General features: G+C 34.7%; 1 protein-coding gene across 4 annotated transcripts in view; it reads right to left on the reverse strand.

The window, feature by feature from the left end:
• Positions 1-27,402, reverse strand: part of CDH8 (cadherin 8) — a 244,333-nt gene that overhangs the window by 47,380 nt on the left and 169,551 nt on the right. For all 4 annotated transcript variants that reach the window (XR_012625090.1, XM_074839548.1, XM_074839549.1 and 1 more), the window contains 4 exons: positions 20,950-21,117; positions 16,862-17,049; positions 13,892-14,145; positions 6,627-6,763 (listed from right to left, as the gene is read on the reverse strand). Coding sequence is in view for 3 of the 4 variants with exons in the window: in XM_074839548.1 (XP_074695649.1) it covers positions 6,627-6,763; positions 13,892-14,145; positions 16,862-17,049; positions 20,950-21,117 (747 nt within the window). In the remaining variant the exon portion in view is untranslated. The remainder of the gene's footprint in view (positions 1-6,626; positions 6,764-13,891; positions 14,146-16,861; positions 17,050-20,949; positions 21,118-27,402) is intronic.

Here is a 27,402-nt window from a genome sequence, read left to right on the forward strand (position 1 = left end):
TAAATGAAAACATGAGCAAAGGTAGTCATGGCATTAAAAAGTACATTGTAGCTGAAGGCTTATTCTGAAGAGTAATTATGTCTCTCTTCCTTTTTAATTAGTGTTTTTTAAAGGAATATACAATATAGATAACTTTAGTAGAGCATGTGCTGGGTGATGATTCAATTATTGTATTTATATTCTTGGTAAACCATAAAGAGTCTTTCTGGCTTTATGCCCTTTCCCATTAGGTGATAAAATTGCCTCATACTTCTTCATTTCTAAAGAATGCAGTTGGTATGGGTAATTACCTTTGTCAGATAGGGCCCACAGCTTTGTCCTTGAGATTCCCATGCTCTATGCTGGGAAAATATTTATTGTGGTCAAATCACCATTTACATTTCAAGATCTTGTCTATATTTTCATCTATTGCTTTGACTAATAATTCACTAAAATTTCTACTAGTTGTGGCAGTTCTGGTACTTCACCAAATATTTGGGTGGGGGACTTAGCTAGCCACTGGTATGCTTTTTGTTTCGCAAGTGAAGCTGAATACCAACAATCATTTGATAAAGCAATCAAAATGAAAATAATAGCTCCATGACTGCAGTGCCTGGAGAATGAGGAAAACAGAAGTTCCATTAAACCCCTTCATTCAGAGATTTAAAACTTGGCTAAAAGCATTGCTCTAGGCTAAGAGAAATATCCTCTCGCAGGCAGTCCTGGCTTTCGAATTCCCCAGCGGACTGATGTGTTGCATGTCTGTGCATGTGATGCACAGAGTGTGAGAAGAGGGAGAAGTTCTAGAAGAGCCTTCTTGTAACCTGACGCAACTGAGCAAACAGATGCACACTTCATCTCTGTATTTGCCAGTATATCTGACAAGGCTTGAGTCTATACTAATTATAAAAGGTTCTGTCTATGCTTGAATATGCTCATGGTAGTACCTCACAAACCATAACAGATTTGACCTGAATGCAGTCTGAGGAATCCAGTGCTGCACATGGTCATAAAAAGGCTAGAAAGAAAATATAAATCTTGAGTAGCCCACTCACAGTGTTATATCAGGGGAAACAAAGCTGGGGGACTTTAAAGGGATAATCATTTAGTTGTCTTTAAAGTTTATGAGCCATGATTTCTGTTATTTGTTGGTGTGTTTTTCACAATTTTCAGAGGCTACCAACAGGAATACGTTTAGAAGTTTTTTCTTGTTGAAATCTACAGTATCATTCAATTAATTTCTACTATGCAATACACATATTCTTGAGAAAAAATTACCTCATTTTTTAAAAAGAGAATTCCAGAGAAGCACTGCTAATAGTGAATGCATTATAGTATACTTTTTGTTTTCAAAGAATTCACTAGAATCCTGTATCTTAAGCAGATCTCAGCTACAGTTTAGGAGGAATAAGTATGCAAATATCAGGATATTCATATTTAAATTGGAGGAATGTTGTGCAGTTAAATTATGTTACTAATACACTTCTTTCTTGCCTAAGTTAAAACAGCTTGTCTGAGATAAGTCTTTGCTTTGGTTTCAAACTACATCAGTTCTGCATTTATTACTGCTTTTGTTATATCAATTAACCAGCAATGACTGAAGGACAGGGACTTTCCTTAGTATTAATGACAGACACAGTAAGAATGCTAGGGAAATATCTGCAATGTGGCTGTTACAGCCATTAGAAGACAGAAATGGAAATCCATGGAGCTGGAGGCAGAAAAAAGGTAGAGTTTAATTATTATATGCCTTATACAGGTATGACAATCTGATAGCTTGAATGATCGGTGATTCTGAACTCCATTCAGAATCTGTGCAAACTGTAGCAAAAATGTTCTAATAAATAAATCATGGCTATTTGATTTTCTTTTAGTAGCTGAGTAGCATTGACAATACATAACTCGGTAAGTACTGCAAAACCTGTACAAGAAACTGAAAGAATACTGAGGAGGTTAGCACAGCCTGAACTCTGCTCTGGTTCACTGCCCAGCAAAATTGCTAACCAGTTAATGCAAGCAACACAAGCATATCAATGTGAACAGTAGTTATAGCTATAATTGTAACTTATACAAACTAAAAAATGTATTTGTGTGTTCAGATGAATGGGATCACGTATGATGTTAGGATCCTGACTTTACTAGATTTTACTGAATGGCAGAAAATGCCATTTCAAAAAAGGACCAAAGAACTAAAAGTGTGATGAGCCTTTGTACGCACAAGAAAGATGCACCAAAAGAAATGTCTGTAAGTTAATCATTCATTCTTACTGCACTGCAATTCAGGCTCTCAGAGAATACTTGCATATGCCCCCAGATTCCTTTCCTGTTCAGGGCATAGCCCCAGTGAACCCAAACATACCAGCAGCGTAATCAACCCTGACTTACAAAGCAAGGCTATAAGCCATCCCCATTCTCTCATGCATCTAGCTAAAAGAAACCTCCCAACCTGGGCATACAATTTTAAACTCACATAAGTCTCAACTACACAACAAAACAATGAAAAATCTCATTAGTTTAGTATTTGAAGTCCAGAGTCAGTGACAGAAAACAAAGTTCACCCTTTACATCCACAGACCAAAAGGTACATTCTCAGGGAAAGGTCATTTTGCCAGCGAGCCTGCTTCCTCTAGCCTGTAACCATCTAGATGTTCCTGTTCCTGACTCATTCAGCAGAGTAAACTTGGATGTATGGCAATGTAGAAAGAAAATTTAAGAATCAATTCATAGGTGCAATAACTTTGAGTATCCCTCTTGCCATGAGTGTTAATTCAAATATGTCTTCTGCAAATCCTAAGCCTGCATTTCAGAATGATCTTTCAAAGAGGTCAAAACTCTTTGTAATCTTCTCTTAAAAGCCCATGTGACAGAATTCATCAACATAGAGGAGTCACTACATGACCAGAGAGGAAAAAAGTTGAACAAAGAACCAAAAGTTAATTTGACAATATAAGAAACAAGTATATGAAATCATACAATAGAAAAAAAAAAAGTGCAACAGGAATGGAACATTTAAGAGTAGAGAGATTTAAGGGTAGTAGTTGAGAGGAACAAAGCTGCAGAAGGAATTTATCTACTGTTTTTTCACAAAATTAATGGAAAATGTGTAACTAAATCTGAAATACTCAAACTGACACCTAAATATCACCTGTACCGTGTTCATCGCTTTCAGTCCAGTCTTTTTCACCGGTTGCTCTTTGCGTTATTTCACCTTTAGTGACCAAAAAAAGATTCACATGGATATTTAAAGAATTATCTCTAGGGAGCATGCAACCAGTATGCAACGTAGTTATTGTGATTTAAACAGGAAGCATAAAACTATATGCAAATTGTCTACATATTTTGAGAACCAGAACATAAAGCAATATAAAAGTTTGGGCAACTGTCTGAGGGAGAGCCACTCGAGGCTCTTAGTCTGTCTGGCTAGTTTAACCACCCGAGAAGGAAGGCTGCAGACAACTAGAAACTCCTTCATGGAGGCTGGAAGGGATCTGATAGTGATGGGAAAGTGCAAGGAGGGAAATGCCACCCTCCAAAATGTCTCACTTTGCACAGGTCTCAGAATATGATGGTAATACTATTTGTCACCAATAGCATGAGTTTGTTCTGAATTAGAGCTAGCCAATCACTTGCCTATGAATAGTAAAAGAAAATGTCCTCCTAAAAGAAAACCCCAAGCTGGTCTTTTGCCTCTTAAGTACTTAGAGAAAAGAGTCTTAGTCCCCACTGGCTCATGCTTTTGTGTTTTTCCTCCTAGTTTTGCTAGACATGAAGGGGTTAAGTTCATATTTTGAGGCATTCAGATTAAAAAGAGGTAGCATGTTTAAAATTATCCACACACATTCTAAATCTGATCACTTTCAAAGAGATCAGCCTGTCTGAATCTAAAAATCTTCATCCTCAAGCCAAGTGAAAATGCAGTAGTTATGATCAATTCAGCCAGACCAATCTTGTCTGGGAAGATTCCCACCTGAGACAGTGGCTGAGGGATGATACAAAAGAAAAACTTTGTCATGGTGACAGCAGAAAACTGCCAAAAGTTACCTGTGCTTAAAGAACAAATTTAGCTGCGGGTAACTAACTTATCAGCACAAAGTTCTGAAATAGTGATTTATGTTTTGGCAAAACTTGGTGTTTATCTATGAAAGTTTTGATAAATCAGGGTATATTTAGGATCTACCATACTGGGAATCAAGAAGAAAAAACTAAGATCATGAGTTATGTTTAGTAAGCAAGTGTAACAGCAATGAAATGGTCTGATCATTGTCCCACAGGAATAGAGGTGAGACTTGAACTGAACCTGGAAAGCAGCTAGCCCAGGAAGAGAAAATGCTCCTGTACAAATGATGCTGACATATTTATTTTTATGGGAGAGATCAGCAGTCCATTAATATTACTGTCAGTGAAAACATTATAATGACACACTTTCTATTTTCATTTGCTGCTTGTATCTGTCTCCAACAGATTTCTGTTATTTTATAACAGAGATTTTGCTTATTACTGTGTTGGAAAAAAATCTAAAATGACCATTTTACCCTGCTTGACAGTTCAATGAACAAATTTAGTTTCTGCATGAGGAGTTTAAAAATAATTTCTCTTAAATAAGCAAAGACCGTAGTCTATGAAATTAAGCTCTTGTTTTATGTAAATGTCAAATAATTATATTAGGAATGCAAAAAGAAGCCATCAGCAGGAATGCAAATGCTTAGAACAAGATTGGCATTATTATTTTCATAGACAGTCTGATAAGAGGCAATTTAACAATAGTGATAGATACTGAGGCTCCCATGAAGTCTAATGACAAGGCTGACTTAGAAAATTCTTGAGCATTATTTTGTTTTAAAACTCTGAAGATGCAACAGGCAGACTTGATTCTGACGTGGCTTAGTAAAATGCATTTCTGTTAACTTTGCTCCTACGCATATGTAGAAGGAAGATTAATAAATGAATTGGGGGAGTTTCTTGAAAAGTTATCCTCCTTTTATTTTATTCTTTTTTGACTTTTTGGAGGAAATAAAATGTAAAATTACTTTACATCTTACTATTCCAATATCTGAAAACTTTGGATCACAAACTAATAATTCTGCTTTCCATGCCATTGGTAAATCTCATGATCTGACATTCCTCATGTCTTGAGAAAATTGGTATGGAAACTTTATATCTTTCTCCTTTAAACACATCAAAATTATTAACTGGTTTCATATTAACCTGGTCAAAATATGCCCTACAAAAACCAGAGCTTACTTTCTTTCCTTCTGTAGTTTGATGCCCTGTGTCTCCTTGGCTTTCCTGCAAGCAGAAAGTATTCTTGCTAGTTTATCAAAGTAGTGCTTCCCTGCAAGATTTACAGTAATTATAAGGGCATTGTTACCGGCAATGAAATACACAAATTATTAAGGCAGGTCATAGGAATACAGTTTACAGGGGTTGCAAGTTGAGAGCTTAGTTTATACCCAGACCTATCTTTCTCATTTATGTATGCCATTTCAGTTCCCTGTCACAGATTCCTAACATGTTTGTTTTTGAAAGCAAGTACCACAAAAAAATATTGTACAACAAAAATGGGCCAAATAAGTACATTTTATCCTCCCATTATGTTCATAGCTACAGTATTATGAAACTAAGCATTAAAAGTTCTGTATCATAATACTATATCTTTAAAGATATAATACTATATCTTTAAAAAAGATACACTGGGGGAAAAGCAAGCATTAACATCACCCTAGAACTAGCAGCACCGATCATCAGGCTCTGAAGACATATTCTTACAACAATGTGTCAAGTGTGTATACACATATGAGAATTATGCATATACATTGATTGTAGAATAGATATGTCAGCAAAAGCATTTTCATAGTTTGCGCTTCAGTTAAGACATCGACATGGGACGCAGACCTACGTTCTGAATCTGTTCTTTTGCTCCAATATGTTTATGTCAAATGTATAATCTAAAATACAGTGCTAAGGTTAATAATAAATTATATTGTCATATGTGATCCTGTCAGCAGTGATTACAATTCCAAATTAACCAAGAAGAATTCTTGACTGAAATCTAGGACCCATATACCCAAACAGGGTGACATTCCTGGCTCCCAATGACTTAGGTGTACAGATAAGTCACAATAGTTTTGTGTATCTGAACAATCCATGTTCTTGTCTATAGCAGTATTTGAGTAAATTTATTCATATGTATCAAATAGGACTACTTTCATGCAACATTACCCATATGCTTAATCATTTATGGTACTGAAACATAATATCACTCAGCGTTAAGAACATCTGGGTTGAGTCTACAATTTACTTCTACAGTAGCAAAACTTTACTTTTTCTGTCTTAATATAACTAAATATAAGGTTTTGGTTTTGGGGTTTTTTTAAACATTTTTTAACATTTACCCTATATACCCTGTACAAATGTACTCATGTATCTCTTCAAAATCTATACTACTGTATTCACTGAAAAAAATGCAGTTTTGAAAACTAAAAGAAATGAAACTTCAGCAGAAATTAAATTTTCTTTCAAGAAGTCTGTAATTTAAACATCCAATGTGTTTTACTTCTTACTGAAGTATATACAGTTTCCATTGCACATGCTGTTAAAATTAATTATAAAACCAACAGAACTAAAAATCAGTATGCACAAATACTTACTGGTTTCAGTAGCTACAATAGTTATGTTGTGCCACATATTTGTTTCTCTGTCCAGTGGTGTTGCCAAAGTTATTTTCCCATCTTCTGCATTAATGTTGAACTGTCTCTCAAGGTCAGTATGCCGATCAATGGAAAACCTACAAAACAGACATCCCTGTAATCTACTTAATGAAGTTGGTGTAATCCATACAATCACAAGACAATCTAGGGAGCCCTCTGAGAGCTGCAGTTTTATAGCCAAATGGATTGAGAAGCTCAATACCATAATAATTTATAAGACAAAATGACAAACTGAGACTAAAAAAACCTAATAATTATTGCCCAAGGAGTAATTAGCTGTATACCCAGTGTGAAGGTCATAAAATGCCCTCAGGTTCACTGGGTAACATCTTTGAAAAACGGTGCTGATCAAGAATTAATTACACAATCCATCACATTTATTAGACAGTTTCTATGGTATTTCACAGTAACCGATGATAATTTCAACAGTAATGTATTAAGCACACAAAAATGGTGGGCTTCATGGTTATTTTAAAAAGGGCTGAATAATATTATTTTACCAATAAATTTCAGATTAATGAAGCATGAACTATTCACCAAGCATATTATTTGGTTATGGTTCAAGCAGTTCCATAGGCAGAATGCAGTTAGTGAATCACCATTTTCCTATAAAACACTTCAAACACTGAAGGAATGATTGTTTCATGGATTGACATCACGGATTTTTAACAAAACAAGTTTCATCTGACAGGTAGTCAGAGTTTGCAAATGTGAATGTCCAGGTAAATTATGCAGCCTAAACAGAGCCAGCTTGACAACAAGAAAGAGCTGCAGTAGATTGCTTCAATGGTGCATTAAGCAGGATGATGATTTAAAGCTCAGACCAAGATCTCCAGGAAAGCTTTTATCTTTGTCCAGTTTCACAGAGTTATTTCATTAATGTACAAGTCGCAAAAAGAAACTAAATCACAAAATTAAGCCTTCCATTTTTTTGACAGGACAGGTACGAAATGAGAGAGTTTAGAGATAAACTATTGATATGGTTCAACAAAAATTGACTTCAAGGGGGTTTACTGAATCCTAATTGTGGATTTATATAAAAGCCTTTTAAGCCCTTGTATCTATGTATTACAGAACCCGACAGCATGCACTGACAATTTTTACATCTGTTCTGCATTATATCTAGGCACAATAGCTGAGTTAGGATACAGTATCAGACTGGATTACATTATATACTGGTCAGAAAAGTGACTCACACCGTCAGTTTCTCATTACATTTCTACTTTTTGCAAATATGCTGTTAAAAGAACAAAAGCATATTTTGCTACAGTGACAATGGCACAGTTATCTGAAAATCAGTTACTCCATTCTGTTTTATGCTTTATCATAAGCAATTTCCAAAAAAAGTCCTGATACAGAAGTTCCTTTATATGCTACAATAAACATATTCTGATGAACTCAAACTCATTCCAGCAAAATACAATTGATTTTGATAGACATAGTATTAGAATCCAATTTCAAAGCTTAGGATTATGGCATTCATCTTGTTTTATTTCAGTGTCAGATATTTTCATATTTACAATGAAAGACACATTGCAATTATATTGCTTCTGCAATGCATTCAGTAAGATACAATTCACTTCCAAAAATTTACTTCTAAATTGTGAAAATTTATCAAAATCTTAAAGTTAAAGTTTAAACACTGTATTACTAAAGATCAAGGCTAGCATGATCACACTGATAAGGTACTTAACAACTAATGGACTTAAGAGTGAGAACCCCTGTTTAACTAGGAAATGGGATTTGTTAGACATTTTTCTGTTTTTAAACCCTGAGAACTCATTTTACTCACTTATAAATGAGTAGTTTGGTTAAAAAGAGTACCAGAAAAAATATGAAGTAAAATTCCAAATATATGTGCCTAAAGCTAGGCACATGCATCTATATTTGGACATTTATGTAAACTGATTTTCTAGTGAGCTTCACATACTCAGTTCTCAATGGTTTAATGGGAATTGTACTATCCTCAGCATTTCTGAAAATCAGGTCACTTGTATGAAAGAATAAAGCTGTAGGTGCCTAACTTCAGGCAATCATTTTTGAAAATGTATCTTAACCTTATTTTGATGTCTCCCTAGTTCCAATTAAAGTATTAGAAGTAAAATTTTGGTACAAGTGAAGTTAGTAAAAAATATCTTACAGACTTCCACAGGTTTAAGATTTCACTCAAGAAAATACAAGACAGTCAACAATTAAGATAACTTTTTAAAAAATGTCATCACTTAAAAAACTTTCTTTTAATTCTTGATGTTTATGTAATGATGCAGAAAGAACTCTTCAGCTGTCAAACATTTATGACGTTTTTACAGTCCACAAACGAAATAAAATAAGAAATGCTTATGTGCTATTTAATGTTCAGTTGACCTGGGCTTGACATAAAGTCCATTGAGATAAGACAGTTTTTCTCTAATGATCAATTCTTTTTTCAACTTCCATTCACAGTCTTCCTGCAGTACGTTTTTGAAGTTATAAAACTGGGAGCGTAACATCTGTGAGTTTATTATGTTGCATTTAATCTCATCCCAACAGTATTTATTCACAATGCAAAACCAGCATTCAAAATGAAACATTTTTAACAGAAGTTGCATGGCTTTACAAGACTACGAAGAGGTAAAACTCTCTCCTGATTATAATTTGATAAATATTTGGTACAAAAATAAAAACTAAAATCTGCAGTGTCATAAACCTGGAAAAATTAATAGTACATTTGCAGTTTCCTTTTCATGTTAATGGTATTGTAACTCTTTTTAATGGGAATGCATTGTCAGATCCATAAGCTATACATAAAACATACATTTCTCTAAAAATGAGAAAATAATATCTAGGGAAATAATATCTTTTAAAATTGCACTAAAGCCAGCACAGGTTGTTGGGAAGTTTTGGTTAGTTTATGGGTCTGCTATGGCTATCATAGGAACAAACCCATAGTGGTTTAACAGAAGACTTAAAATGATTCTCAGTCCTGTTCCTGCACTATTCCTGTTATGACTTAATTTGATCTATCCTTTATTTGCACCAATGTAAATAAGAGCAGAAATCCTTTTTTTCTGCACCTGCTGAGATTTGAATCACAGTACTGATACCTCATCAGTGGTAAATCACCATTGTTTATTAATGCCAGGCAGATCGGACATGCTACTTAGTGACAGATAAACAGCTGTACCATTAGGGAGGCAGAAAATATCCTATCTAGGTTTTTAAGGCCTGCTGTGAATTAAGAAAATGATCAACTGCTGCCAAAGATGAAATCTCTGGTGATATGAATGGGGAAAACCTGCCACAGTGAAGCTTATCGCTCCACAGAGAAAGACAATGAAGGGCAGTGATTTATAGGAGGGCAGATAGAGTATAGGAAGAAAGATTATTACTCATGCTTTTTTCTATGCACTTGGATCATGCTTTAGCCAAGATAATTTACTGCAGATAAATAGACCAGAGTTATAAAATAGTAACAAACCCATGAAATAAGTACTACTAGAATCAATAGATTTGTATGCTAATAGATAATGATCTTTCAAGGCTAATTATACTGTAAGCCAGAAAGTACCATCCTTACTAAATAAACTACAGTAAAACTTTACAACTAGCTTAGCTGAATTCCCTGCATCCCTTTCCGAAAAGAGATGCGTGCAGTCTAGATGTGGTAAGATGTGAGCCACTGATGCACGCTTCTGAAATGGCTAGGCTAGAACGAGACGAACTACTGACCATGTTTGCAATTATTAGCCAAATTTATAAATCCTTTTCACCATCAGGCTTAAAAGTGAGCCAAGGCCCTTAAGCAACACGCACAGCAGAATAGCAAATAAAGATAAAAGAGAAATTTTGCTGCTTATTTTAAAAATACTGGGTTATGAAATATATAATCAGACTAACCTAACAACTGATATGAAGAGATAGATCATATTCATTGGAGAAATGGATAGTGAAAGCATCATTCATCACATTATCACTTAGCCATTCAAAGATGCCTTTGCTTATCCACAATTAGGGCTCAACAACAGTAATGAGAAAAGTCCCATATGACATATGCATCCTTTAGTCCCATCCATCTAAAGGTGACTAAATTTCTTTGGCTGATAGAGAGATTTCAGACTAACAACCACTGCCAAAACTCTGCATTTGACACAAGACATTGCTAAATAACCCCCTTCAGGTATTTCCATAAGGTGGGCACATTCAGAACCCATCATACACCTGCCTGTATAAATCTGTGATAGGCTTCACACCTTTTAGGATCAAGTGATGGAAAGATCAGAGAATATGTTTCATCTCTTCTAAGGAAGCATAAAAAAACAAAGTACTGTTGTATTGGATAGAAATTAGGTTAAACTTTTTTTTTTTTTTTTAAAAAAAAAGAAACATAGAAGAAGTGTCTTTCCAAGCTGTTTTCTATAATAATTTTTCTAAATTCTTTAATGTTTTGTCTCATGACTCAGTTATCAGACTATTTCCATGTTCAGAGATATTCAAGTTTTATTTCATTTATGGTACTGCAATACTTTGAGTTTACTGAGTCTTTGTGTAGCAGACTAATGTGCAGCAGATGTGGTATTGGTAGCACAGAAGGTGATTCATATTTTTGTTTGTGTTGCTAGGGTTTTTATAACAAATGTACACAAAAGCTCTGTCTAACCACAATATTGATAGAACAGATATCTATTGAAAATATAATTTTCTTGAAATGCAATTGGTTGTTGTCTCCTAAAATTCTGTTTTAAAGAAAAAACTACATTAAAAAATGTCCAGGCAATGTTAACACAGTCCATTATTTTTCAAACAGAATGTTATAACTCTGTTTTTCAAATTTTTAACTTATGTTTAATATTTTTGAAAGCATATCATAGAATATATACATAAATTTACATCCTATATACGATACAATAACAGAATAAATACTTGAAATGCACAATCAAAATGAAACATTCTAATCCAACAAAACAATACTTCCACATATTTTTGTTAGAACCTGCCATGTTCCAATTTTGTTCCGAACTGGAATGAAAGTAACTGCATACCTGCTCCCTATTTGTCTCTGATGAATATTTTTGCTCCCATAATAGTAGAATTACTAACTTGAAATCTCTTTTTTGCCTTAAAGTATTTTTCATGCAAAAAATTAAAAAAAGGAATTTAGTCTTTCCACAGCTATCTGAGATAAAGCCAAATTAATCAGGTGAGAAAACAAGAAAAAAAAAAGTTGCATAGAAAATTGAACTCTGTCTATTCCTTAATTAGCTATCAAGCCAATACTGTAGAAAAATCAGATCTTAAAAAGCACTGCAAATAATACTTTTAAAGAAGATATAAATCATACCAATTAATAACATTTTTGTTTAAATGTAATGAATTTTGGCCAATTCTGTTTCATGTATATCAGCTGTTTCTTTATGAATTGATAAGTAATAACATCCTAATTCAGTTTGCACATATATAATATTTTTTGCTGTTAGAAGTTTGAAAATATCTTGATCTATAAAATGACAAAAAAATGAAAATGAAGTAAATATTTTACTCAGTTAATTTTTTGGGGGCTTGGACAGAATAAAGAGGCTCAATTTTAGGACATAGGTAGGCTTATAGCTGGTCTAAATCATTAGGAGTTTGGGGCAGGACTAGAGAAGAATTCCAGGGAAACAGAACAAGACTGCAAAAATAGCCAAGGTAAAACTGAAGCAGAGTTGAAGCCAGGCTCAGATGAGGAACAAAGGGGACACAATCAAGAGGCAGAGGAGCACAGGACCAAGCCAAGAGCAAAGCAGAACAGGGTAGAGGGAAGGAACTAAGGTTAAATTGAAAGAGAAATTACTATCGAACTACAATAAAGGGAAGAAAACCAACTTGCTGAGACCATGGCTGGTTTCACACACCTTTCAGAAGACCCTGTCTTTGTAGCTGCAGTGCAAGCCCTTTTTCACAGATGCCAGTGGACAGCAGTAATAAAATTAGGGATGAAGCCACTGCCTAAACTGTGATAGATCAAACTCTGTGCATTCTATATTACTTTTTTTTTTCTGTTTATGTAACATTTTTCTAACCTAGATAACTAGCCTACCATCTTTGATCATCCTGAGAGCTTCTCTAGTAAGAAAATTAATTTGCTGCCTATTAACACTGTCTGGGTTGTGTGCTGCAGTAGAAAATACATTAATCAATTAGTTTGTATAGAAATCTGTGATAGTTCATGTTTAGCTACATTTAGCTAGTTTCGAAAGGATGATTTAGAAATGAGAGACTCCATCATACTCTCCAACATTTTCATACACAAGTTCTAATACATCCAAATATGTTGGAAATTCTGAATTCCTAAGTCTGAAAAATACTAAAATATGATATGCAACATGTAGGCCCCCTAAACAAAAGTTTCAAGTTTGGCTCCGTGACAAACCTGATATAAATGATGATGATTAGAAAATGGTTTTAAGTGATAGATTACAACAATTAGCATCATTCTCACAATGGCGAAGACTGCTTGCGTAGCTTGAGTTCCCTAAGGCGGTAACATACAGTGATGATTGTCACTAAATAGACTCTCTTCAGATATACCTTTACTATGAATTTGACATTTTGGTGTTTGTTTGGCAAGCAGTACCATACATAGCAAAATGTGTTTTGGTAACACTTGCACCATGCCTTACTAACCATTACAAAGGGGGAGGGGAAGACACGTGCTCATCAAAATGAGGCAGAAAACACTGATCTGATGAAAGGGGAATAACAGATTTTGTTCAAGTTAGATCAAAAAGGGATAATATTGTAAATCGAAGTTGCAAAAGTCATATGGGCATAATAATCTCTGATTTTCTATCTTTAAACCAGGAATGGGTTTAGCCAAAGGAATACAAAATATATTTTGACAACCTTACAACTACATGGAACAAACTCAGTATTGTTAGTGCAGACACTAGTGGATTACTTACAATAACTGCAGAGATACACACTATTCAACCCTATCTGACCTCATGCTCCCTATTTCTTATTTTCATTGCATAACTATTGTTTCGTAAGACTACTCATGTGGCAAGGAGTGTTTTTGTGATTTTGAAAACTATCTGAACGGATAAATCTAACATCATAAAACAAATCCTATGCAAGTATTTTTATAGAAATAAAATGGCATGAGAGCCGTGTCATACAATGTATGGGAAAATAGACTTAGTATTCTGCCAGTAGTTTTTTCAAAGAGAACTTTAAAGCAGCATTACCTTATAGGACTGGAAGACACGTCAGGGTCATGGGCAGTCACCTGACCAATCACAGAGTTAATAGCAGCATTTTCATGCACTTCCAGTAGGTAAGTAGGTGATGAAAAGACTGGCGGCTCATCAGCATCCTCTACTACAATTTTTACTGTTGCTGTATCCTTGAATGGTCCTCCACTGATGAAGCGAGGATCAATATGAATGTTGGCTGCTTCTACCTTCAGAGTATAGGATTTTTTGGTCTCAAAGTCCAGGGGCTGTTAAGAATGACAAAGATAAATGTCTTTTACTAATGGCCACAGAGAAAGAACAACTGAATATAATGCTGATGGATGAAATTTATGTGCATTTAAGCACATTCAGTGTGTTTTAATGCAATCACTTCCCACTCCCAGAAATCCAACCTGCAAATTTTCTAGGCATATATTGATATCTGTTTATTAACCAGCCTCAGAGAAAACAAGACTTTGCTTTCTTGCTTTTCACAAGAAATTTACCAAAATATTGTCTCTCATGAATTATACCACTACAATTACATATCAGATAAATACTACAAATTTGTTGGTGATGACATGACTTGCATACTAATCATGCACTTAATCAGTGCTTTGTTAGTTGGAGATAAGAAAAAAATTTATACTAGCTCCACAAAGTATAAATATTTTATTACTTCCAGAACAATGTGAGAACTTGCAATTATTATTTGTTGGACATGAGTGGCATTATGTGGAAAAATGTAGAGCTAATCATATAAGAAAGTACTTCAATAGTATTGCACTTCAGGTAACTCTGCATTTCTGTTTATAAGGGTAAATGAGGTAGACATCTCTTAGGAATTTCTTAAAACTGTAGCAATTCCTCTTTCTGTACCTTTTTTTTTTTTTTTCAGATACAGAAACATGAAACCGATTGCTTTATTCTATCAATATACCTGCCATATCACCACTGTTTTTACTATTTTACAGCTCCATATTAAAACATAAAAGATGAAAACACAGTGGAGTTAAAGGATTGAAATACCAAATAAAAACCAAATCTGTGACACTTCTGAATATTAGAATTTTTCATTATAGGAGATTCAAGTTTGTGTCTTGAAGCACATCAGTATATTCACTATATAATTCTCTTGTGTCTCACAATGATTCAAATTTCAAAGATGCAAATTGCCAAGCATTGGAAAGATATTAAGATTTGCATTACAATGTCCCATGGATAAAAAGAAAAGGACATAGAAACTCTGAATCTGCAATGCAAATACCAGCAACAACACAAATAGGAACCTTCAGGAAGTCTGTCAAAGCCTTCAATATGTATACTTTCAAATTTTGTTGATTTTTCTCAGGTATGAATCAAACTCTAATGGGATTTGCTCTTTCTCACAAATTCTAGTAAACATGAAAAAACCTTGCTTCTTTAGCAGCTCTTAAATTAGTAAGCTTTTGTAATTATGAATGGTGATTTATAAATCAGCATATTCACAATTTGCCAATCATAGCTCCTGTATCATTTTTTCAATTGCTTTTCATATGCTTTACAGAAATGACAGCACCCCAATACATTTAGTCATGCTTAATCAGAATATCATATTGAAAATTTACTCTGCATTGTCTAAAACCCATGAATTTATGCTGGAGAAAATCTGTTGGTGAGCAGTACCCTCCATACATCATCTACTGTAGTAGAACCAAAATGATTATTGCTGTCAAAATGAATGTATGAAACAACATTATGTTAGAGACTCAGTTATGAAATAAAGCCAAGGGAACTGGGGCAAAAGGCTAATTGCCTTAGTTTACAAAAGAGGCCACAGCATACAATAAATAACACTAAGGAAGACCAGGGGTATATATCATAATTTTCTCTTTAGGAAAACAGATCTACATTTAGATAAATATATATTTTTATTATACATCTACAGTGCTGATCTACTCACTGAGAAATAAAAAATACAAACTTTTAACAGCTACTCTGCCTGACCTCTTTAATTACAGGTACAAGTTGAATATTAATTACCTGTACTCACTGGATTCTTCTTTTTTTCATTGGAATGTCATGTTTTGCATTTAAAAAAAACAACCAAACCACAAAGATTCATTTAGAGTGGTCTACGCTACATATTTTAAACCTTCCATGCCAGTGTTATAAGTTATATTCATATCCTTTTTTGGAAAACAGCATGAGAATCAGCTCTCTTCTCCTTCCCCAGAAAATAATGAAAATTAAATCTGCAAGTGATGTTTCATTGACTTTACTAGCCAAGTTTTGTTATAGATATGCTGTCTTTCCCCATATTTCTGTATATAATTGGGTGGTCCATCTGTTGCGTACATGCAAATACCTCATCTTGCATACATCAAGACTGTATAAGCACAGAGAAGGTAATAGACTTGTAGCCTTCTTTAGAGCCCAGATTTGGTACTTCTCATGTGAAACACTACTGATCTCCTTGATAAGGTTCACTGAATCGCTATTCATTGGGCAAAGAGAGTTCAACATGAGAAAAGGTGGAAGACTAAGCCTCTCGCACATCGGGTAATTTAAATAATATATTATCTTTTTTTTTTTTTTTTCTCTGAACAGTATTTGACCAGCTATACAGCAAATCAAATAATAGAGAAAAGGTATCTGATGGAATACTCAGACAAGATTTCATGGAAGTTTACACTAGCAACAAAGCAGATTCTAATCTACTCTTCTCCTTTGGAACCAAGGAAGCAAAACCTGTATGATTTGACCATGGGGAAGCCCAGATAAGATTAACACAGTCCCAGCACTGAAAATACTTCCAGTTGTCACCTAAATGGCGATTTTGAGGGACATGGCTAATACATCCCTTTTTTATCGCTTCACTGGCTTGACACCTCATCCATAGATAAAAGAATTCTTGGAAATCCAGCATCTTCTCACAGAGTAAAGTCTGACTGGGTAGTTTTATGTACAATAAACATTTTTTTAAACAGAGATATCATTTACCTTTCTCACTCTAATAATGCCGTCCTGAGTTTGGGCATCTGTAGTAATTTCAAATATATCCATTCCATCTCCTTCAATAATATCATAGGATGATTTAGCATTTTCTCCAATATCCAGGTCATTTGCTTTCACCCTTCCTATTGGTTCACCAAGAGCAACATCTTCCATTACTGAGAAGTGATACAGACCTTACAAATAAGAGGAAAAGACTAAACATTACACCTGATTCCAGTATCTCTCGTGTGCTCTTAATTTGTTTATACTTCCCCAGTGCAAACTCTTGAGATGTGCAACTGATACAAACCACATTTACACAAGTTACTTAGAGCAGCAAAACACATTTCTTATACAGGAATATTCAGTTTACTGAATGGTGAATGTTCTTTTCATTACAGTAGTACCCTGCTTCTTCCTTGCAGGGATCCTTAGTGTTGGCAAACATAAATATTAAGCTACTTTCAACACTGAAAGTATGCATCATTCTCTGCTGCAAACACTGCTGAACTTATAATTTTATTTACAGACATAGTTAGAATTCAACTATGAAACTTTGGCTTTTACTCTGTAGAAAACTAGTCTAATACCTTAAAGATGCCTTATTCAATTTCAGATTTTTATTACTTTTTTAACCCTTTTAATTTGATTTTGTTTGTATAACACCTTCCACTTCCTTTTGTGATCAGAAACTAATTAAGAAACATTCAAGGAAACTCTCAAAATTTATGTTTTAAAAGAAACAATAACTTTTCATAGCGATCATTACTGTATTGGTTAGGGTTAGACTAAAATTCCCTAGAAAGTGCTATTCAAATTGTTAGCATTTTTATTTTTTGTAATACTTGCTTCAAACCTTCTGACCTAAGCAGTGTCAAAAATCTACTTAGAACTTGTAACAGATTATTTTAGGTAAGCATTTTATTAATAGAAAACTCAAAATACCCATTTTACTATTGTATATCCCAGTTCTTAACAGTGCTCTGAGAAACAGAAGACACATGCATGCTTTACATCAAAAATTCTTTATGGAGTGCCTATTTTTTTACCTCTTGATAATTCACACTTATTGCAGCTATGGTTAATAAGTGGTCTGATCAATTGCAGTGCTATTTAGTAGATAAAATAGTCAAAAGGAATTCAAGGTTAGCAAATGAGACAATTAAAACAGATTTTGACAAAGGGTTCTGGACTTGTTCTGTCCTCAGAGTTGTTCTAAGACAACATGCAGTTTTTACTGTTCTGTGCAGCTAGTAGTTTTCTTAAAACAAAATGTTCTGGAATTGCTGCTTTAAGTGTTTGTAGGCTGACTGCAGTAGCAACAGTTGAAAGCAGGAAGGAAACTGTAAGGAATTCACAAATACATATATTAGCTGTACTTATAGTCTGTCCCAAAGTGAAATATTTTTTTTCTTTAATGTTTCTAGGCTAAATTATTAAGAGATAATTTGGAGATCATCAAGAGTCCTAATAATATTCATAATGGCTCACAAACAATGAGCAGCCAAAGCAATCAAGGGCCTCAGGAGACTAAATTGTGTGTTCATAATTTATACTGCTGTCCACACTTTGTGGTCTGAATCTCCAGACACAGTTGATTGCATTTTTAAGTTGGTATTTTTCTCTCAGATTTATTAAGATAGTTTACAAACTGTTGTAAAAAAAATTTATTATGATGCAGATGACTCTTTTACACAAATCGCTCTCAAGAATTATGAATTGTCCTGTCAAGATGTCATAGTGCAGAGCTGACCAAAAATCCACATTACGCATCTTTGAAAACCCTTGGTTATCACAGCAGTGCACAGTTCTTCTCAGTAAAATCCAATAGTAAACTGCCAGGTTTAAAACTTCTGACTAATAAAATGCCTCTAAAATTATTTCAAAGAGATCATAGAAGTAGTGAAAGTTCATCTTTTTCATTTCTAAAACCCAGGAGGTTAACACTCTTTGAAATCAAACCATAAATATACATTTCTGTCCTGCCTGGAAACAATAAACCGATAAAACACACTGCTTTCTGAGTTCATTACAATTTATTGTGAAAGCAGCATGTATTACATCTTATGAATTTCTATTTCATTCTGGTTAGGCTCTATTGTAAGTTTGATCCTTTCTTATTTTCCTTTCCAGGCAAACACAAACCGTGCTTCAACGGTGTAAAAAAATATTAAAGACTTGATCAGCTCTTGTATAAGGCCAGAGTCATGACTAATCTGTAATGCTAGGCAGCATGCTATGAATACTTAGTTTTAAAAGGCAGAATTTGCAATAACATCCAGTTACAATATTTACTATGGCTCATCCTCATTAAATGCAATATATACATAATACAAAGTTATAGTACATGCAGATTTTTTTCTAATGAAGTTGCATAATGATCAGTGTTATAGCAAGGTGGTTATTCCTAGATGGTAGCTTGAATTCTGCACTGGAATGCGCTAGCTGTAACAGCTTAAAAGACAGCAACTCGCTCTCTGCTGAAGGAAAACTAATCTACATTTTCCATAGAGAAAATATATTTCCGGAATCTGTGATGCAGTGTTCCTCATGCTACCCAGTTAGTGTGTGACTGTATCCAAACTACAGGAGAACAGAGAGGAGTACACGGCACAGGGAAGTACAGCTCCATCTCCATATGCATTCACTCCTGTGCTTCCTGCTGAGACCTCCAGCAAATGTACCAATTAGTACCAGTTGTGGGGCTGGTTTTCTGATCAGCTTTTTTCATACTGGCAGGATAAGGCTTTTTGAGACAGAAAGTGCTGATACAAATATAAAAGCCAGGTAAGCTGGGAAAAGATCTGTAGTCACTGAGTTAGAGCTACAGTACATTGCAGGTATAAAAGAAACGTCCCTCTGCATTCTGGTGATATGGTTCAGCCATAGATGTTTACATTATCAGGGAAATTGTCATCATATGTTGGAAAACACTACTACACAAGTGCAAGCAATGCAATGTGATATGAAGTAAAAAATTTATGCATTTCTTATTTTACGAGAGAAAACCTTTTCTTGTGCACAGCGTGCTTATCTGTTAAAAACCACTAAGAGGAGATAATAATATATATATTTTTCAAATAAGCTTTTACCTCTGCTTATTTATTTTATATTTTCTCTGTGCATTTTCTAGACTATAGGAGAGACTATAGGAGAGTATTTATCACATGCTGAGTATGAGGACAAACCCATTTCACTCTGTGTCTTCAGAACAGGGCAGAAGTGGATTTCAAGTCATACATATGTGGAAAAGAATTAATTTTACATTGGGTGCATAAGTGCCTTCTTAGAAAAACATGCTTCTAATAAAGTAAAAATGATGCAAAGTCTAGATGTGAACATTCTCCAACACCAAAACAGACTCTTCATACCTTACAACTTTAGTTTTTTCAGAACAAGCTGGCTAAAAAGGTAAGTTTCTGATAGTGCGTTAGATTGCACCTGTTCCAAATAAAATCAATCCAGTCATTATACTCTTCCCTCTTCTTTTTTCTTTTTGTCTTCATCTTTGAAATAGACTACAAAGCTTGTAGAGAATCTCAGCAGGATGCCAAATCATTTTAACCTAGCCCAGCAAGATATCCATTGGAACCACAGTAGTAAATATGGATTTTGAATTAAAGATCAACAATTATCTAGACTCAGACTTATTTTCTTTATTTTCTTCAATATTACCTAATTAATCAAACCTTTATTTCTTTTATCAGTTATATATGTCTTTTACTGGTGGTGTCACTTGTCTACATGAGATGGAAACACATATAACAGCAACTACAATAGCACTTTGAAACAACTGTACTGAAAGCAAATAAATATATGAAAAAAAAAAGTCCCCAAGCCCTTTTGTGTGGCTGTAAGAGGGGTAAAAAGGAAGACAGAGAGCTGTGTACACTGTTGTGGATGTAATTCCCTCTTTCCTAAGCTCTTAATCAGGCAAAGGACTATTAATCTTTCTCTAGTAGCAGCTACATATTTTTAAATTACATTACAAACCCAGACAATATGATGATTAAAAAAAGCTCTTGATTAAAAAAAAAAAAAAGCACTGTATTACTTTCTTATATAGGAGAACACATACACATAATGGCACTTACTCTGTGCAAACTTAGGAGGATTGTCATTAACATCAGTGAGTGTAATTGTCACCGTTGTAGTTCCAGAGAGTCCACCCATATGTCCTCCCATGTCCTTTGCTTGGATGACCACAAAGTATTCTTCTTTGGCTTCTCTGTCCATGTTGGGAAGAGCTGTTTTAATTATAGCTACAATAATGGGGGGGGGGAAAAAGTCAGGTACAGACCCAAATTCAGTTTTGCAGCTGTTTTTATGGATACATATAAATATTGGTGTAAAAATTGAACTGCTAAAGGGCCAGTTAAGTCGCCTCTTAGTACCAAGGATAAAGAGAAATTTGAGATTTTCAGAAAAGTGTATTAGAGGCCACCTACCTTGGTTTAATTAAAAGTGAAATGAAATTGTGGTCCAAAACCCAAGAACTAATCATACGTGCAATATATATTAATTTTTACATTTTTTTCCTGATAAACTTTTTGGTTTCTGTCCTACCTCCCACAGAAATCCATTGTTTCTCCACAGAATTCACAAACAGAAGACAACCACATAGTAAGCTTAATCTGTAAACACTGTTAATGGTATCTGTCAGATTGTTTCAAATATTTTAAAACAAAACCCATTATTTAATCTGCTCTTGTATATAATGCAGGCTACAGTTGTTCCCCTAAGTCCTAAATTGAGTGCTAAACGTCTACTGGAGAATGACAGCATGTCTTTCAGTATGTCTTTCAGCATAGTCACCAGTACTGCAAACTCCCAAAGCCACTGCATTGTTCCTACTCTAGGATGGTCACTTGTTGGACAATGATCTCAGTAAATTGCAATCACCTACTTTATTAGAAGTTTTTAAAGATAGAGAAGTAAAATGATCTGTAGTATATCAAAATATAAAATGTCAGTGAGCTAGCAGGAAGGTATCTGCAAGGGACAGTCCAGTTAAATACAGGGCCAGATCCACTTCAAACTCCTACATATTTCATGGACATCTACAGAAGAAATAAGAAAATCTATTTTTCTTTCCAAAACTTCTCCACCTGTAATGTGCTATTATATTCACAACATTCAGTATGGAAAGTTCAATGCTAAATGTTTAATGGTAAATTTAAATGGTGTTCATCACAGTCTAGTAATGTCCATCATAATAAAAAGGTAAGAATCAACTAAAGAAGTCCCATTAAACCTAGGAAAAACAACTCTAAATGTTAAATTGAAATATGGCTTTTTTTAAACTTTTAATCCTGTTTTTGAATTCTATTTAAAAAAAAAATAATTTGTCTGTGAAAACAGAGCACAAAGTTCAAGTTACTGAATTATCTTAGTGGTTAAGTGAAGTGTAAGACTGCTGAGGGGAATTGAATCCACCATTGCAGTGGTTCCTTTAAACTACAGTGCTTGAGGGTTCTTATGAGGCATTAAGAAGAGTGTCTCTTTTCATGGGCCTGTACTTACAGAGCTGAAGGACACAGTTTATGGGCAGACATTGACAGTAACTCACCAAGTCTTTGAAACTTATTCAAAAAAGAAGGCAAGAATTCTATATTGTACTGTATATTTGTTAAGATTTGCATGTTGAATAGAGTGGACAAGTTCACACCCTGGACCATACGTACCTGTTGCTGGGCCTGATCATGCATTTCATTAGCTCTCACGCTATTTTTTTTTTTTACCTGTTCTTTGTTAAGTATTGTCAGGAGTTTTTATATGTCAATCAATACTAATTGCAATCTGTTAGTTTTGATTTCTCTATTGGGACTAGCATAGCTGTGGAGACTTCAAACAGTTCTTTTTCTTTCACATGGGATAGTTTCTATTAAATAAGCTTCTTAGAAATGACACTCTGGCTGAAATGCTGAGATTATCTATTCATGTATCTATGGTGAACAAAGAAATGTTCCTGGTCTTTATCATTAATAGAGATGCATTTTAGTAAACTTTGCAATTGATTTATCTTTAATATAGTAATACTAAGAATCTGATAAGACCTTCTTTTCTTGACTGAGTACAGGACCAAGCTAAGAGCAAGGTGGTGTAAGGCATTTAGAATTAAGCAATATGCTTGCTACATAAACCACCGAACATAACATAATAGCAGTCTTGCTACATTTTTGTAAATGATTTCCATAAAATATTTTGGGTTGTTGTCTTACATATTTTATAAATATAATTCTGGATGAAAATGAAACCTCTATCTTATGTCTGCAACTGCCAAGCCAGAGTGATTTCTTGCTCTCAAGGAACTCGATACGTAATCAGTGATTTTTCATTCCAACATGTGTAAGTGGAATTAGAAGCAGTGAGGCCAGCTGCACTGCAGTTAAAGGTGAGTTGGGAGCAGTGTGGAAAGAAGGCAGGCAGGAGCAGCGACCTCACCAACAAGGAGCCTGACTGCAGAGTGGCAAGTCAGGGTCCCACTCAGATCCAGAGACAGTGGCCATGCCAAGCCACAGTCTGACAATCACCCAGCAAGACCATAGCAACAAGGTAGGTCTGAGGCCAGGCCAGGAAACCCAGCTGAGGGTCTGGATCTAGGTCAGAACCGAGAAAATACAAGACCTGGCGCAGATGTAGCACAGCCGGGGGCCAGCAGTAGAGCCTCAGCTCCCAAGGAAAAGGAGAGCAGCCCCTGCATGAAGCTTTCTTCACAACAGCCCATATCAGCAAAGGAGCCGACCTTGGACGCAGCCAGCTACACTTCTAAACTTAACCAGCTAAACTCCTTGAAGGAGGTTGTGCTCAGGACCCTGACAAATACAATCTAATCCAGTTCTTGCAAAACCAGTGGAGCAGCCCTGAAGTACAACATTCATGTAATTTAACTATTCTATACCATCTATAGGAGAGAACATGTTACTTTGCAAAACACTGAAGAATATGCTTCTGTTGAATTTTTTGAATGAAGACAAGGGAACAGTAAAACCCAGAAGATAATAATAAACGTTTATCAGGTGTGATAGGCGCAGAATACATTCAGGAAAGGAGTAGGACCTTCATTGCAGCCTGGGTAAGGAGAGTAAATGATATTTATTTCTAAAAGCATTTGACAGTTGTTACTGGTTTGGACTGATTGGTTTACTATTTAGGAATAATAATGATGCATTCCACAAAAAATTCTATTATTATAAATGAGATGACTCACAAAAAGAATGCTAATGCAAACTTAGGGTATCAGAATTTGGTCCACATTACTTTTTTTCACTAATAGAGCTGATCCAAAGATCAGTGAAACCTTACTTCAATGGCTTTTGTATTAAGCCTACCATAAGGTTTTTCTCCATTATTATTTTTAGGCGGTTTCCCTTGTTGTTTTTTTTTTTTAAACATAATTTATGTAGTTAAGTCTAGCCTACAGATGACTTGTACAAGATGCCACATTTTGTAATCTGCAGTTTCCTCTGAGACAAGTTAATTATTTCAATAAAGTGATGATTTTTCCTAGACATGTATTTTAATTTCTTTCTTAATGTATAGAACAGTTTAGCCCTTGTCTATGGTTTGAAAGATATCAGGAAGATTAAATACCTTAAAAAGTGCCTAAATCAGAATTACAGTTTCTGACTTTTAAGATGTAAAACTTAGGTTTTTCTTTCTGTATAACGATACTAACACAACCGGTTATTTTAATAGTTTTATACATATTTCTATCTGCTGTCTAATCCCATAAACCATTTGCCAGAAGCTAAGATTCAAAGACAAAAATCAAGCTTCAATTTGAAACACAATAAAAAGCTAAAAAGTTTACTGTTTTAATTACTACAAGAGGAACCGAAGGTTTTTAAACATCAAATATATCCAAATGACATAGGCTGATTGTTACCACCAGTATTTCTAATTTAGAAGCTATAGAATAGAGGTCAGCAAGAGAGAATTGTCAGTATCTCTTATGAGGCAAATTAATAAACACAAAAAGGCTCCATCCTCACCTAAGTAATGTGATCGAGACAAAGACAAAGAGAGTTATGCATAGAGAATTTCAAGGATATTTATTTGTTCTTTTGCTTTATTCACCAGTTCCCACGCTGGGCTCACAGGAAGTACTGAAACTTTTAAGCTATTTTTAGAAAACAATTCAGTCTCACCAAATACTAATATGCATACAGCACACAGAACATTAACTCATTGAGCATTCAACCTGCTCCACTTCAATTCAACCCAGAAACAAATCAAGAATAAAAACATAATCATTTTGAGCATGCTATGATGGATGAAAATGATATGTGCCAAACAGGAGAGTAGTTTAAAAGCGAAGGATGAGAATTACCGTAAACTAATGTAAGGCAAGTAGATGTCTGTTAGAAGACTGTATTCAGAACTGTTATCAATGGTTTACTATCAAAGTGGATAGATAGATGAAGTGGTTCATAGGGTTTGTTCTGCTTCTATTATCATTCAATATCTCCTGAATGATGGAAGACAGTAAGAAATTATGAAATGAAGCCTTTCAGATGACACAAAGTTGAGAGCAAGTACTGGAAGAACAGGATTAGAGTTCAAAACCATTTTGACAAATTGGATAGTCTAAAAAAGCAGGATGCAACTCAATTTGGCAAGCAAAATGTATTTTGTGTGGGTGAAACAATTAACTTCACGATTACAATAGAGCAGATGACTCACAAGACAGGAAAGAATGTGGAGTCAAAATGAGCTGAATATGAGTCAACAGCATTTTACAGATAAAAATGCTCAAACATTTCCTGGTATATTAGCCAGTATATTATATGGAAGAACTGTGAAATAATCCTTCCTGTTCACTCATACTGGTAAGACTGCAGCTGGAACAGTGTGTCTAGTTTTGAAAAAAAAAAAAAAAAAAAAATCGGTTTATATAGTTAGGGAAGCATGAGGAAACACTTTACAGCCAAATATGTAAAAATTACTGTGAGCTACTCTCCTTTTCCACTGGGGATAAGAGAAGAAATGATGGGCCTAAAATATAAACCACAAAATGAGTTTAAATTGCAGCAAGAGAGACTTCAGTTAAACATTAGGGGAACACTTTCTAACAGAGAAGGTAAGTACTGAGAGAGAAGGTTGCCTGTAGAATTTGTAGTATTTCCATTACTGGAAGTTTTTAAGAACCTATCAGAGTAACATCTGTCAAGAATGAGAAGGGATAAGCCTGATCCTTTTTCTGGGGCAAGGGAGCTCACTGCATTCTCACTTGAGGTCCCTTCCCTCCATATTGTCTAAGATAAGGCTTCATCTCTATGTGCTCTAAAATATTTTTCAAACCTTAGTCCTGTGAAAACAACCAATGGACGTGCAGTACAACCACTGACCAGATACCTGCATCATAACTTGGCTACAGATCCTCTGACTAAAGCTGGAAGCATCAGGAAGTGAGTTGGAAGGTAAAGAAATCAAGAAGTAATCTATTTCTTCAAAGAATGAAAACACCCCTAACATTGGAAGTACCTTTTTTTTTTCTTTTTGGCTGAGTTGCTTTTCCTAAACAGCTATTGGTGTCACACTGCTCAATAGCAAATAAAACAGCTGCAGAATGGGATTTACTTTTACAGTGGTCCTAAATGCACACACTGAGCAATTTGCACAATCTGCCTCACAACTTGAATCGGTTAAAATGCACCCCTGTGGACTACTTTCAAAAACCTATTTGGAAGAATATACGCTGTCTCACACTGAAAAAGATGAAGGGAAAAGAAGCAATGTGTCAGAGGCTACAGCTGATGAAAAGAAAGAAGAGAAGCAAAAGGAACAATAGAAATAAGGATCTTGTTTTCACTTTTCACCTTCCTCTCCATTTTTTTAAGGATCTCTTTATGGTAATACTATAAAACTACAGATAATAATAATTGAGAACATGGAACAAAACCAAACAAGCACTATGCAAAATTGGAATCTGGCCCTGAAAAGCCTTTCTTAAAACATCTCATTCATCTCACACATTCTGATGAAGACTTCCTGCTATTTCAACATGCATACTTTGGAACTTTCTCTTCTTCATTTTGGAAGAGCTAAGTAATTGCTTTGATCTCCCTTCTGTGCTAAAATCTTGGTGCAGATTCTTATTAAATATAACAGTCATTTAGGACTCAAACTCCTGAAATATCAATCTTGTAATTTCTTCAGAGCCGTGAGATGCATTCTTTGTATTCCCATGAAGTACACTGACTTCAGTGATGCTTTAACAGTCCATAAAAAAGTTTCACTTGGAGATTTGTGGAAAACCCGTACCATAATTCCTAATAAATTAATAGATCACAACTAACTTTCTTCAAAATGAAAAAAAAAAATCTAGTACTTTGATGATGTGATACAGACATACCAATCCACGATCTTAAATTCAATTTATGCTTCATAAAAAATAGAATAATTTTAGTAAAAATTATCATCAAATATTCTAATTTCTTATTTAGTTTTAATGCCTTAGGATTCTTATTTAGCAAGAAAGACAAGAAAAATATCTGTAGTCTCTAGCAAAGCTGGCTAACTTTCTAGAAAAATTATCAATTACA

Source organism: Strix aluco, chromosome 14 (assembly GCF_031877795.1).
Source record: "Strix aluco isolate bStrAlu1 chromosome 14, bStrAlu1.hap1, whole genome shotgun sequence".
Lineage (NCBI taxonomy): Eukaryota > Metazoa > Chordata > Aves > Strigiformes > Strigidae > Strix > Strix aluco.